The sequence below is a fragment of the Neolamprologus multifasciatus genome, chromosome 5 (genome assembly GCF_963576455.1).
Source record: "Neolamprologus multifasciatus chromosome 5, fNeoMul1.2, whole genome shotgun sequence".
NCBI classification, from domain to species: domain Eukaryota; kingdom Metazoa; phylum Chordata; class Actinopteri; order Cichliformes; family Cichlidae; genus Neolamprologus; species Neolamprologus multifasciatus.
In genome coordinates, this window is record NC_140443.1 from 27,306,662 (window position 1) to 27,321,966 (window position 15,305).

Sequence of the window (15,305 nt, forward strand, 5' to 3'; positions counted from 1 at the left end):
TGACTCTAGATAGATTTTCCTCATTTACCTTTCCGGGCAATTCATTTGGTTATTCATGCTATCACAAATCCACGGCGCTCAAAGGAGTGCGTGTCAGAGAGCGAGCTTTACTACCCTGAGTCAGGCCTTTCAGGCAATTAAATGATTGCGCAAAACTCACCTCCTTATTTTAGTTTTAACTCTATTTCTAGATTCCATGACAAGTTGCCTGGATTATACATATATATATATATATATATATATATATATATATATATATATATATATATATATTACTAACACGATAACATTCTTTGAGGAATGTTATGTTATTTGAGGAATTAGAAATGTTGTTTCTATATGTTTATATTTTTAAAAATTAACAAAAGACTCTGTGATCTGGCTGTAGCACATGATATGCCTCAAAATGAGGCAACCTGACCATTTTGATTAGTGAAGCTTTGGAATGGCTTTAGTTCGGCCCTGGAGCCTGAGAGACTATATTTAGGTAAAATTTATCCCCAAAGCTCGAGCGCACGGTTACTGGCTGACAGCCTCAGCGTGGTATCTGAGTTTACTATATATGGGCAAAGCCAGGCAGAGCGAGAGCTGCACCCGCTTCCGTGTTTGTGTATCAGGGAGGGTAGTGCAAAGCCACGGGCGCTTTTCTGTCTTCACTGTTTCATTCATCTGGAAGAGAAAGGCCAAGCCAGAGGCAGCGGAGAAAAAATGCCGTATGAACTGAGTAAGTCTGTCTCATTTCTGTGTCAGCAGCAGGGCGGGAAAAACAGGAACAAGGCTCTTACTTCGCGTGACACTAGTCGGCAGATCTGCTAGTCACCCAGGTAGCAGCTAGCTAGCCTCGCCCATAACTGCGTAATTTTGACACTTCACCCCACACAAGAAAGACAAAAAAAAGGCTTCGTTCATGCAACGATTCTGGCCGGTGTAGTGCACACCTGTGTTTGGAAAGCTCGGCGTGTTGTGCAGATGTTTTGGCACTCAGTGCAGCCGCTTCATGCCACAGGCAGTGGCTTTTTAGTTAGCTAGGTTGCTAGCCTCTGTCAGGAAATAGTTGTGCTCCCATTGCTTTGTTATGACATGTCCACACAGAGGCTGTCTGCCAGTGAAGCACCGAGGAAGTACTGAAGTACACATTTGTCGGTGGTCGAATGTCCTAACATATTTAACGCTACATTTTTTTTTTTTCATTGAATCAGTGGGAAATATAAATGGCGAAAACATGGGAGTGATTTATTTATTTTTGGTCTTTCAAGGCACATTCAAGTTACAACCGTGTAGTTACTGCATAAGGCAGGATTCACTCGTGATGTATTCAAAAACCATTATGAGCAAGCAAAAGTGTGCTAGTACTAGTGCGTTTTGACCTGAGTGTGTATCTCGTTTACTTTATTACAATGTTATGTAAAAATTATGGTAAGCAAAGTGTTGGTAAATTTATAATATAACTATAATAAAACATTCATATCTTCCCTTCCATTCAAATACTAATATTTGAAATTGCTGTATAATTAAAATTGTGCAATTTCGGTAAAAATCGGTACACTTATTATAAAACAAGACTCATCAACATAAACCTTACTGAATGGATACTCTGTACTTAAAAATGTGTAACTAAACAAAAGCAAATACTTCAATTACAAGCAGTTACTTGTATTTTTTTTCTTTAGTAATATACAAAGTAGAAAATTCACCCATGTAATGACAGCAACAAATCCAGACTTGTCTTTTACTGGTCTTCTAGCATAGTTGGTGTTTAAAAAAAAAAAAGGCCCAAATTTTGAGGAAGTGCACAGAAGAACATAATCTAGTTATGTTTTATTTTTGTTACTCCTTAAAGGTTGAAGTGTAAAACTCTTTGCATTCAGGGCATTTAATAAGGAGGGTGAAACTGCTTGGTAGACCAATAGGAATAGACTTGGCCGTGTGCTCAAAGTGTCTGTGATAATCAGTAAGGTACCTGAAACCAGCTCCACTAGTCCTATGGATGACTAATGAACGACTAGTTGATACAGAACACTTCTGTTAGTAATAAAATCTGCTATCTGAAATGGCAGATTTTATTCCCAGCAGATAAAGGATATGCAGGGAAACACTTTTTCTATTTGTGTTTAACACTGTCTGCAGTGCATTAATTAATGTTTTCCACATCTTTGATTTTATCATTTTCACTTTTTTCAGAACGTGTGTTTGCCAGTCTCCCACAGATGGAGAGGGGAGTTGCAAAAGTGATCGGTGGTGATCCCAAAGGCAACAACTTCCTCTACACCAATGGGAAATGTGTCATCATCAGGAACATTGAAGTAATTAAAGTCTTAAAGTTGTATCAACATGATGCTGATTAATTTATTCATTTGTATTTACAAATCTACTGGCTATGACAGAATCTACTAAATGAGAATAATAACCACATAAAATGTACAGCATCAAAAGCTAGCAGCCACATCAAAGACACCATTTCACTCTACTAGTGGTTAGTTTTGTTTGTTGCCCTCCTACACCCAGTATTTTTGGGCGTGTTCAGTATTGTGCCCTTGATATTCTCTGAAATCTGAGTTGCATGCTGGCACAATTACTGTTAGCATAATGGTGTCAGTTGGCACCTAATCTAGAAGTAGCTCAGGAAAGGATTTCAGCTTGTGGTTTACCAGTGTTTACCAAAGTGTATTTTTTTATTTTTATTTTTTTCTTCGCCAACAGTAATTGTTGATTAGATGTTTGGGTTTAAGTGACCAATTGGAAAAATGCTCATCGTTTATTTGCCATTTGTGAGCTAATCAAGCTAATCTTTCCACTTTTGTGTTTTTTAAGAACCCAGCTATTGCAGATATTTACACTGAGCATGCCCATCAAGTTACTGTTGCGAAGTATGCACCCAGTGGATTCTACATTGCATCTGGAGGTAAAAGAGAAAAATACATTTGAACATTTGCAAGAAAGAGTTTGTAAACCTACTGGAATTTACTGATTTTTATCTAAAACATAATTGGGGATGAACACCATTAGAGTAAACAAAAACACGAACTGCTGTGCTTCTGACACTCAGTAACCACTCGCAGTGCATGCAGAAAAAAACTGAACTCCTTCTGCCGACTTGGGGCTTGGACCATTTTTGCAAACAAGCTCAATGTTTGTCTTTTTGGCATCACAAAGTTATCCCAGTAGTGTTACTGAACATCTAAACTCTGTGTGTGTGTGTGTCTCTGTGGGTTTTTTTTGTGTTGTTTGTTTCTTGTAATGGTGTTCTGTTGGGTTCTTTTACACTTTATTGAATGAATATTGTAGTCTTTCTAGAATCTTCACTCCCAACAGTGTAGCAACAATCCTGATATCCTGTCAAACTGCAGATTGTGCACATCTCCTCTAGTTTCATGCACTTTTGTAATGCTCCTTGCTAAGTTCCTATGAAAATTGCTGTTAAGACACAATGCATGTAAACCAGTTTTTCCTAGGAAGAGTAGATTGTGATTTATGGACATTTAGGGACAAGGCTTTAACTGAAACATCTGAGTCCAAGTAGGTTTTGGTGATGTTATTAGGTTAATTGACTTTTATTTACTTTTTCCAGCTTGCGTTGTGAGTTATTACTTAAGAAGTTGTGCTAAATTAAAACATGTTTTTTAAATGGATTTGTCAGATTTTGTGTAGAATTTGGACCATAATGAAGGTCAAGCCACATTTTATCAGTAGTCACTGCAAAAATCCTGGTAAAACTGTGTGTTCTCATAGTTGCCACAATAATGTGACTGCTATGTAATCATGTTGCTTTTTATATCCGTTAGATGCATCAGGAAAGATCCGTATCTGGGACACCACCCAGAAGGAACACATGCTCAAGTATGAGTACACCCCGATTTCAGGGAAGGTGAAGGACATTGCATGGACAGAGGACAGCAAGAGGATTGCTGTTGTTGGGGACGGACGAGAGAAGTGAGTGTCAGGATTTTTTTTTTGTGCGCTACACTGGCTACAAATTGATTCGTAGTTTAAAATCAACCATGGTAACTGTCTCATGAGAAACTTCTCTTACAGCGTTCACACTGATTTATTCCCACGTGGCACAAACCCACTGTTTGCTTTAGATATCAAGGTGATATGTTTGTGCACTTGCAGGACAAATGTAATTTATTAATTGTTTTTATTATAAAAAGAACTGTTTACATCACTATTGTGCAGGTCAGGAAATCGAAACCTTCTAGCACGTATCTTTCTTCCTCTAATTCAAACCTGGATCAACTGTATCGGTGTTCACTTGTCATTGTAGGTTTGGGGCAGTGTTTCTGTGGGACTCTGGCTCATCAGTGGGAGAGGTTTCTGGCCACTCAAAATTAATTAACAGTGTAGACATAAGGCAGAAGCGCCCTTACCGCCTTGCCACTGCCAGTGACGACACCTGTGCCTCCTTCTTTGAGGGACCTCCCTTCAAGTTCAAGTTCACATTACGGGTGAGTTGCATTTGTTTGCAATTTGAGGAGCTTTAGTAAAGAGGTGTTTGTTCCAGAGTAATTAGAGCTAAGCTGGATTGTTTGTTTGTTTGTTTGTTTGTTCTTCTTTTTTCTTGGCTGTTGTTTTGCTGGACAAGTCTTAGAGAAAAGATGATCTGCTGACATGTGCTGGATTAAAGTGGTCAGAACAGCCAATGGCTAAATGTTGTCTTTGACATGCACTGGTGACAAAGCATTGTCCTTCAGCTTTCCAACTTTCTCTGGCTTTAATATCTGTTGGCCATCTCAAATCTGCCACACTCTGTTGGTTTTTGACAATGTGGCCTTGTTTGCCTGTTTCCATATTACATAATCCACATCCCCCATAAATTCTTGGAGAGTGTGAGCTGCTTAGACTAATTTATTTGAAGTTAATATAAAATCCTGTTGGTAAAGGTACATAAAACGGTGGATATATTTGTTAAATTTTAAAGTGAATTACACCTTGTATTCCCTTTAAGAATTGCATTATTGGCTTATTAGTGGGGTGTTATTAAATTAAAACAAAAAACAAACAAGAATTGTAATCACAGCTATTGATCCCATGTCTTTGCTCTCCACATGAACCCTGTACTATTTGTGTCATAGGTAAATTTACATTCTCAAATTTGCCTATAACACACGCTTAAAGGAAAATCAAGGAAACATTTGTTTTCCTTAAGCCTGCATACTGGTCAGTCATGATGGTCTCAATTGAGGAAGGACTGAGTTTCTGTCAGTCATGAAGATGACTAAGCCGTGTTTTTTTTTTTTTTTTTTTTGTGCTTCCTCCTTCCTAACTTGTTTGAGACTATGTTAAGTCTACACTAACTGTTGAAAATACTGGATGTACTTTCAATGTTTGGTTTCCATTTATGCACAAGACCAAATATTATGTGTCAAAATCAAACACTCATTTGATCCATAAAGCTAACTTCTATGTTGATTTCTTTTTCATTTTTTTCCACCTAAAGGACCACAGCCAGTTCGTCAACTGCATTCGTTTCTCTCCAGATGGAAGTCGGTTTGTTACAGCTGGTGCTGATGGCCAGGTAAGTGTCCGTTATCATGTGAAACTTAAAATTAAAATGACTTTAAGCAAAATGTGTACCTAATTGTTTTTATTAAATATCCACAGATTTTCATCTATGATGGAACAACTGGTGAATGTGTTGGCTCCCTTGGTGGAGAGAAGGCTCACAAAGGAGGAATCTATGCTGTAAGTGTTTTTAGGTTAAAACAAACTCCAGTGAATAATATGGATAGGTACATTAACAGTCTGCCTTGTTTAAAGGATCAATCCTAGTGTTTTACCTCTTTGCTACAGTGTTAACTTACAGTCACTTTGTTAAATGAATGGCTTTTGTTGTTCTGGAGAGCCAACTATAATCAGATTTGGCAGTCTGCCTAGAGGAATTATGTGCCAATGGTAATTATGCATGCTATAAACCCTTCTGTCCTCGAATTACTAATCTTTTCTCATTTTTCTTTGATTTCTTTTCCACGTAGTGTTGGTGTGTTTTCTTCTATTGTTTAATGCCCATTCATAGGTTGCACAAACAGTGCTTACAGAATTTCCGTCTTTGCTCACGTGCATTCTGACATATTACGTTTCTGTTTTTTCGCCCACAGGTCAGCTGGAGCCCTGACAGCTCTCAACTGATCTCTGCCTCAGGGGACAAGACCGTGAAGCTCTGGGATGTCGGTGCAACCACGGCTGTCACCACCTTCAACCTGGGCTCCGACGTGACAGACCAGCAGCTGGGGTGCCTGTGGCAGAAAGACCACCTCCTCAGCATCTCCTTGTCAGGATACATCAACTACTTGGACAAGAACAACCCCAACCGGCCCATACGCACAATCAAGGTCAGCCTCAAGAATTAAAGGATGCTATTTCTGGATAGAATAATTGATTTTATAATGATGATAATGGCAGTTTTGTTAGTTTTTTAACTGTGTTTGAGCTTCTGAAATACAATGGAAATTAAAGTGTCATAGTAGAAACATTTTCTACAGTGTTTGAAAACAAAACTTTGCATCTGTTAAATGTAAATCGCATCAATATTTGCATAGCGATGGTTCAAACTGCATGCCTAAGAGTGCAAATGCACACTGCAGATCCTGCTTTACTGAGTTGCTTGTTTTCATACAAGTTTTTTTTTTGTTTTCAAATGGGAAGAGAAATTAGTTTTTAGTGATGAAAGAGCAGTGTGCTCAACATTTACACATGAGGGTGTCGGTGTGAGGAGGCTAGAAGGGTCTTGTGATGCATCTTCCTGATGTATCCATCATACACGTGTTTAGTAGGTAAGACAGGAAAATAAGTCATTACATAAACTTCTCACAGAAGCATCTAAATGTGCACTGTGGGTATTACAAAGATGAATGTTTTCAGTTCTCTGTGCTGTCTTTCATTTGTGTGGGGATGCAATACTGTAGTGTTAATGTCTTGTGTACCTTTCCATATATCCAAATGTATGCTTATTCTTTCTACAGGGTCATACCAAGTCCATCCAGTGTGTGACTGTTCACAAAAATGAAGGGCGGCCGTACATCTACTCGGGGAGTCACGACGGACACATAAATATCCTTTCAACACTTACTGATTGTCGCTAATGACTGTAAAGGTCACTCAGTGGGACATGCGTAGGCGCCCTGTCCTGCATGTAAGCTTCAATCTTGCTCAATTGTTTTCAGAAGAGGTTTGATGTTTTTCTGTTTAACACAAGGTCATTACACACTTGTAGTGATAATGTAACGTGCCCTTTTTTCATTCATCAAATTTAATTGATTTCTATCAATGTAGATTTGATTCACGTTGTGCAGGAGCTGAGTTTTAATCAAAATTAAAAAAAAAAAATAATCAAATTGTTAAAATAATTTGAGCTCTTTAAATTGAACAATTACATTTTTACAACCTGAAGCAGCAGAACTTTCTAATAGTTTGCTTAAAAAAAACATAAATAAAAATATGGCCCATCTACCACTGTTGAATAACTCTTTAGAGAGCTTTGTTATTTGAATAGTGACGCAAGTTACAAAACAACTTCAGTTTTTGGTTTTTGCAGGCATTTCTCAGACTTGCATATTTGCATAGAATAACTGCAGACATAGATAATGTTCCTTAACTTATCCCTCACATTACTGGGATGCAGAAACTGGAGAGAACGACTGCTTCTCAGGAAAAGGTCACAGCAACCAGGTTAGCAAGATCGTGACTGATGAAGTTAATGAGTTGGTGACGTGCAGCATGGATGATACACTGCGCTACACCAGCATCAGCAAGAAGGAGTACAGGTGAGGGGCCATGATGTGGCTTTATGAATAATCCATTTTATTAATTATTTTACATTTGGTCTAGTAAACAGAAGTTTGTCCTTGATCAGGGGAAGGACAGGGTGGAAGGCTAAGAAAGTACTTTTTAAAAAAAAAAAAAATTTATGCATGCTTACAGTTCAATTGTTCATAGCAGGAAGAGGGTTGTTGTTTTTTCTTCTTCCTCTCCTCACATAAATAACCTCTTTTGTTGGTTTCTAGTGCCTCTGATGTGGTGAAGATGGATTTCCAGCCTAAAAGTGTGTCCGTAGGGGCAGGTGGGCTGTCATTGGCTGTGTGCATTGGGCAGGTAATGTCTTTGCTTCAGTCATTACTGCTTGCATAAATCAGATCCAGTCATTCTTGCACTTGCAAGGTTGGTGATTTTTGTTTGTGGAATAATGACCGCATTGTTATTCATGGCTCTTTGTAGATTGTCCTTGTGAAGGATAAGAAGAAAGTCTTCACATTGGACAATCTTGGCTATGAAGCAGAGGTTGGAGTTTTGCATCCTGGCGGCACCACTGCTGCAGTGGGCGGAGCAGTAAGTGGACACAGATAATCTCGCCACATGTTTACATTCGGTCAATGTTTGTTGGTTCCATTTAATAAAAACACACTATAGCTATCACAGAAAAGCTTGGTTGGACTCTGGATTCATTTTCTTTCTTTCTCCTTAGGATGGAAAAGTTCATCTGTACTCAGTTCAGGGCAACACTCTGAAAGATGAGGGGAAAGCTCTTGAGGTCAAAGGGCCCATTACAGACATGGCCTATTCGAATGATGGCGCCTATCTGGCTGCCATTGATGACAAGAAGGTTATCACTGTCTTTAACGTGGCAGATGGCTATTCGGTAAATATTTGCCTTTCTTAATCATCCTGTCTTCTGTTTGTTGCCTGTTACTTTTTTTTTTTTTTTTTTTTTTTTTTTTTTTTTTAAATATGGTTGCCTCTTTTTTCCCATCAGGTTAAAAATGAGTTTTATGGACACCATGCCAAACCTGTGACTTTGGCCTGGTCACCTGATAATGAGCACTTTGCGACTGGTGGGATGGACATGCTGGTCTACGTCTGGACTGTTAGCGATCCAGACCAGCGGCTCAAAATCCCAGGTCGGTCTCGCAAGCGATCCACACTCAACACATCTAAGCATGTTGTTTTTTTTTTTTTTTTTAAAAAAGACTAGGAGTAACTATAGCTCAGCTACATTTATACATTTGCTGTTGGCTCATTTCACGGAACCATGAAGAAACTGCATCTGATTACACTTCAGCTGAACAAACCTGCATCGTTCTCAACATCGTCAAAAACGATTACAGCTGTGGTCTGATTTTTACGCCGGGCACAGCAAAAGCTGTTAGAAAACCAAATCCTGTTAAGTAACCCCAAAACAACTTTCCTGGGAACTGTCAGAGGAAATTTTACTCACGAAAATATTTCGCTGTTGAATAAGTGATTTATACATGTATATGTTCTTCAGATAAATGAATGGTTTGAGTGGCTTCCATCACATTTTCTGTGACAGCTTTAAAATATAGCCGACCTCTGTTTTACCATTTGAATACTTAGTATTGAATGTGCTTATTGGATCAGCAGTAACTGTGACTGCAGTAGATTCAGTGCTGAACTGTGAAGCTGTTTGGGTGGTGAATTCTAACAAATGCTTTGTGCAGTATAAATCTCACAGAAACTGCAAACTCTACTACTAAAAAAAAAAAAAAAAAGAGAGCTGATGGTTGGCTGAATGGACCCATAATAAAGACATTACAGATCAGGGCCCTCTTCCAGGAAGCAGGTTCGGCTAACAACTGAGTTTAACCCTGAGATAAGCAAAAACCCAGTTTTATATATAATCAGTCATCGATGTACCAGGATGAGGATTACGATTCATGGCTTATTCATAAAACTCTAGTCTCAGTCTTTCTGGACAGTGATGTAGGTGTCCATCACCCAGTTCCTCTGAAATATTTTCTGTGTGTTACTGTAGTAATCAGTGTCTAAATCAGCCACATAGCACACTGATCAATGATCTGTTGTACTGTAATCAGTCACAGTGATGGAAAATGCCTGTCACATTTGGAGATTAAAACTGAAAAATAATAATCAAAAAAGACAAACTACTTGTCAGAATATACAGACACTTCATTTTCTTTATGGTAGCTTTCATGATGATTATCAACAAACTGCTTGTGCCTTTTTGGTGTCTTTACTTTATATACGTTGAGTACCAGACAGACTTAAAAAAAAAAAAGTGCATGTCCTGCAGAACCAGTGAAAATGTGTGATGAGGAGAATGAATAAAAATGCTGTGCAGTCCCACAAAGAGACATCTGGTCATCGTAGATTGCAGTGACTCTGAACTGGATCTGCAATTAGGGTTTGCATCTGGGTGCAGTTACACAGCGGGACTGTTACCTTTATTTTTCTTTGTTATCTTCAACAAGGAATAAGCTTTTTAATATTAAATGTTTACTGAACAATTATTGAAAAGAGGGTAAAAATAAATGAAATGGTCCTAAATGGTTACAAAGTTTATAAACTCAGTTTGTTGAATCTGCTTCTTAAAGTTTAGGAGCAAAACCAGGCTTGATTTCTTAAAGAGTTGTAACTCACATCTGTCAGTATGGGATGTTAAACAAACTAAACTTTTATTAAACCCAGGTTCTTTTAGTTGAAGATGGCTTTTTTATTTATTTATTTATTTTTTAAAATTGCTGTGATGTCTTTGTTGCAGACGCTCACCGATTGCACCATGTTAGCGGCCTGGCTTGGATAGATGCTCACACTCTGGTCACCACCTCCCACGACGCCAGTGTCAAGCAGTGGACTATTACATACTGAGCTTCAAGCAGACAAACATCCACATCTCCAGGGACAAGGACTACTGTTGAATTGAATCTTTTTTTTTCCCTCCTTTTTTTTTTCTCCTTTAACTGTATTTTCCCTGCCTAAAAAGTGTTCAATGCTGTCTATAAACACCAAACTTGTAAATGATTTTGAGCAGTTAAAAAGGTAAAAAGGTACCACATGTGATCTGTTTAATGCAAATAACCTTAGCTTACAGAGAGGAAACGTGTAACAATGTGTGCTTTTACAGCACTTTAAGCATGATGGACCCAAAAAAATATTAATGAGCTCATCATTCCATGGGTATAAACTGTGGTTGGGGTCAATGCTTTCTGGCTTAAAGGAAGAACCATAATCATATATTTTTCCTTTAATTGAACAAAAGTATGTTGGAAACAAACAAAACCCGTTGGTTACATTCCTGAAATTAGCTGTAACTGGTTCCAACTGCCTGTCAGTCTTTATTTTCAAAGTTTTAAGGTGGGTGAATCTTTGCCTTTTGGCTTTGTCCTAGGTTTCATACTTTGTGGTTCACATTTCTTCTTGTTGGACTGGGAAGCAATAATAGGAACCGAGAGAAGTACGTGTACAATCAAGATGCTGCCTGTTTAGTTGAAGGTCCTGTGTTGTTGCTGTGCGTTTGTCTGGGCTCTCATTGCTTGTCTCATAATTTTTTTTCTATGTCTTTATGCATCCACTTACAAAGTGGAACAGACTCATGATTATTATTATTAATAATAATAATAATAAAAAAAACTTTTTATGCATTTTTCTTGTCACGCAGTAATCCTTTTAAACACCTGAGTTGTAGACTGAACTGAGAATTTTCAGCACAGCTTTATGGCAAACATGAATAACATGAATAGATTAACCTGTAGATGTTTACTTAGAGGGGCCTCCTGAGTGACCGGAGCTGATGAACTTCTTTAAAGGGTGTTTATGATTCAAATAATTTCCAGTCTCTTTTTTTCATAAATATAACAAAGCAGAGGTGATAGAAATGTTTCCTAACATATTTTCTCTCTGACCTGTAGTACCATTTACACATCCCTATCATTTTACATTATTTATTCAGCTGTTTAGTATAATAGAAGCTGATGGTACTTGCCTACAGGTCCTCATGGCACCAATAAAAGCACATTATTATAGCAACAGTTAGAACAGATTTTTGTTGTGCAATGGATTATTTAATTAAAAAAAAAGATTTAAGTAAAAAAATAATGCCAGGCAAATTCTAGCTCCCTGAAAACTGTTTATTGAGCCATAGCACAAACAACTGAAAGGATGTGCTTTTACTTTGTAATAGTCAAAGCTTGTAAAATCAAGTTAAACTGATGGATATGTTCCAATTTACATACAGCACAACAACTTCAGGGAGCTGGCACTTGAGAAAGCATTGTGCCAAAAACAAAGGAAAAAGTTTAGACTTGAGAAAAAGAATTGTTGATGCTTATAAAGCAGGAAAGCAAAGCATAAACACGTTTATGACAACTGAAGTGAGAAGTATCTTCAAGAAATTGAAAGAGAGCCACACAGTACAGAACAAGCCTGGCAGAAGTAACTGTAAGATATCAAAGAATCTGCGAAGAAAACTAGTGAAAGATGTGTCTAAAGATCCCAGAATAACTGCCAAGACACCAGTGATTGACTTTGACAAGTCAGGATTTGCAGTCTTAAGACAATCACTAGCACTCTGCACAGCAATGGACTGTGACGTTGCAGGCTAAGAAAAATTGCACTTTTGCAGAAGAACTGTGGGGATGCTTCAGTGTGTCTGAAACTGGGAATCTTATCAAGATGGAAGGAATCATGAAAGCAGAAGCATATGTGACATATTTGAAAGAAAAACCTCAAGTAGAGTCAGCAGCAAAACTGAGTGAGTGTATCCTTTGTCTTCCATCAAAACAGTGACCTTAAACATATATCGCTTCTGGTAAAGAACTAAAGACCAAAGTAAACTGACATAAATCTGTGTGGTGAACTGAAGAGCAAGGTCCACGTCAGAAGATCATCAAATCTGGAGAAGCTTGAGAGATTTGACAAAAAGAATGAACTGGGGTTACTCTAGAGGTGTATTTGAGACATGAAAACAACACCTAACAACAGCAAAAAGGATACACAGATGAAAATTAACATAATTTGGGCTAATAATTTTGACCATTGTAGTTTTAGTGGAATAATGTTGTTTCTGTGCACAAAGTTAAACAATGTAACCATCAAAAATAAAACTAGGATGTTTGGCACTTGGGAAATACTTTGAAAAAATGTATAGGTGGGCTAATAATTCTATTCTCATCTGTAAAGTAAGCCCGTGTCTCTCTAGCACATAGGGGGTGAAAAAAATGATCTGTCTATTTTCCAAGTTCACAGCATACTCGCACGGCAAGGTGTCCTTTAGGAAAAGCAGTTGAAGAAAGAAACAGTTTGACTCAAACAGGTTTTGTGTTGGAGTGAGAAGGAGCTCAGCTGGACTTCTTGAAGCAACCTGCTAGAGAAAGGCAAATAAAAAGGCAAGTGAAATACTATACTATGAGATTAAAAACAAGGACAGTCAGGGAAATGTGTTGATTAAAAATGATGTAACGTGCTGTTGATGTAAAGAGATGTTCAAAGGTCAGCGCTAGTTAAATCGTGATTTTCTTCCAGCAGTAACATTATGTAATGCTATCAGGCCAATGATTGACTGAGTTCCTGTCTGAGCTGTGTTCTTTCTCTTTTCATGTCCAGCTTCAGCAAATTAAGTTATCCAGCAGGCTCTCATGTGATAATGATTACTTTTTAATTATGTGCCTATGGCTACTCTCTGAATCTGCAGGGAAACCCTGGCACTGGACAGAAAGATTCTTAAGAGGATCTGGTGAATTTACTCTCTCTTACACTTGTTTATGTATTTTTTCTTTTTACAAAATGAATGCTGCTGTCGTCAGGGGAACGTTCGAAACTTTCCTGTTTTTTCCCACTTGTGGAAAAATACTTTGTTGACAGTGACATTGTAGTAGTAGCAACAACTTTCTGTCGTAACTATGTGAAGTCAGTGGAGTAGAAAGCACCAGAGAGAATGATCTCAGAGATAAAACAAGGCTAGAGGACATGAACTTTGTGTTGTTGGCACAATCTATCTATCTATCTATCTATCTATCTATCTATCTATCTATCTATCTATCTATCTATCTATCTATCTATCTATCTATCTATCTATCTATCTATCTATCTATCTATCTATCTATCTATCTATACTGTATATGTATATGAATAAAAGATCCAGTCCATTTATCTGCTGTTTTTTATTGTAATATATCCATATCTATCATTTTATTGTACATTATTCCAGTATATATATATATACTTTGACTGAGCACATTTAACCCCAGTGTGTAACATGCAATATGTATAAAATACACAAGACATCCTAGGTTCAATATTTTTGTTGTAAAAATAAAAATTCAAGTATGAATTCAGAGGTTTGACGCGGTCTATGGATTTTTCCCCTCATGAAAGGTCCACCCCCCCCCCCCCCCCCCAGGCAATCTAATACTTGTGTTACCTAGACTCCCGAGCTGAGAAAAGCTGTCCCAAAGGGGGTGTTCACCTTACAAGCCCGAGTTTCATTACTCAGCAGTATCTTTTTTCCCCACGGCAGCTATTGACCCAAATGTTTCTTTAGGACAGTTTTCAAAGCTAAAAAAAAAAAAAAGAAAAAAAAAGAAAGAGTTGTAGAGCCTGTACTTTGCAGTTTTGGTAAAAAAAAAAAAAAAAAAAAATCCAAAAAAATCACGTGTTTGCATTATAAATAGTTGTCACAAGCTGTTTAAAAATGTAATTACTGTGAGGTTGAGGGAGAATAAAGAAGCCATTGAAAAAGCCAGTGAAAAAGAAGCCAGTGAAAAAGCTGCCTGAGGAGGGTTTCTTTTTTGAGGATTAAACACCAAGTTGTTGTGCTCTAAAAAACTGCAGCATGTCATGGTTCTTTCTGCCTACAAAATCAGTTTGTTCTTTTTGGCGTTGGAATATTGTTGTTACTGCTTTTGATAGCACATTAGCCTCCGACATGTCTCTGTGGAATACTTTCATCTGAATGTTCACTTTGGATTATTGCGTTTGTGAATGGTTTGCTCCTCATTCTCACACGAGTTCTAGGAATGTGGCCGAACAATGTGGTGTGTGGTTAAACCGGATGACCACACTTCATTGTTCTTATATTTCGAGAGTCAAGCTCTTATCAGCACGGTATTTGCACATTTGCGAGTTCAGGCCTTGCATTTCCAGCGCCTGGATGGGATGTACTATATACCAAATTTCATGGTGAGTTCCAGGATCTTGATGTTGTCTGACTGCAGTGTTTCCATGCATGAAATGAAGGAGGTTTATGTTCCTTGTCCCCAAACATAATAGATGGTACTTAAATGGTTTCACTGAGTTGCAGCATGTTCCGGGTTTGAATCTCCTGGTTCTCATTTGTTTGGACTTTGTTTGACTTCAGCTTCTCCCATTGCCCGTGTGTGTTTCCTGTAGTTGCTCCACAGTCCAAAGACATGTAAGAGTCACAAGCTGTAGGTATGGATGTGGACCCTGGGACCTAGGGCTATGGAAGAAAGAGGACACTGATCTGCAAGTCTCTTTGTTTTTATAGAGTCATTACCTTTTTGTCAAAAAACAAAATTATTTCTCCTAATTTTGAC

The 15,305-nt window shown here is 37.9% G+C and overlaps 2 protein-coding genes across 4 annotated transcripts in view; both read left to right on the plus strand.

The window, feature by feature from the left end:
- The first annotated feature begins 568 nt into the window (after window positions 1–568).
- Window positions 569–11,719, plus strand: wdr1 (WD repeat domain 1). The gene is made up of 15 exons (XM_085159116.1): window positions 569–724; window positions 2,182–2,303; window positions 2,812–2,902; window positions 3,783–3,930; window positions 4,265–4,445; window positions 5,438–5,515; window positions 5,602–5,682; window positions 6,096–6,329; window positions 6,960–7,052; window positions 7,609–7,760; window positions 8,001–8,088; window positions 8,212–8,322; window positions 8,459–8,632; window positions 8,747–8,891; window positions 10,514–11,719. The coding sequence occupies exons 1-15, from the start codon at window positions 709–711 to the stop codon at window positions 10,618–10,620; spliced, it is 1,821 nt and encodes a 606-aa protein (XP_085015242.1). The 5' UTR covers window positions 569–708; the 3' UTR covers window positions 10,621–11,719.
- A 1,612-nt stretch (window positions 11,720–13,331) lies between these two features.
- The window catches only part of slc2a9l2 (solute carrier family 2 member 9, like 2), a 99,912-nt gene continuing 97,938 nt past the window's right edge, over window positions 13,332–15,305 (plus strand). For 2 of the 3 annotated variants that reach the window (XM_085159121.1, XM_085159118.1), the window contains exon 1: window positions 13,332–13,483. The gene's annotated coding sequence lies outside the window, so the exon portion shown is untranslated. Of the gene's footprint in view, window positions 13,484–14,565; window positions 14,929–15,305 lie in introns of those variants that run through there. The other variant, XM_085159119.1, reaches the window with a different exon arrangement.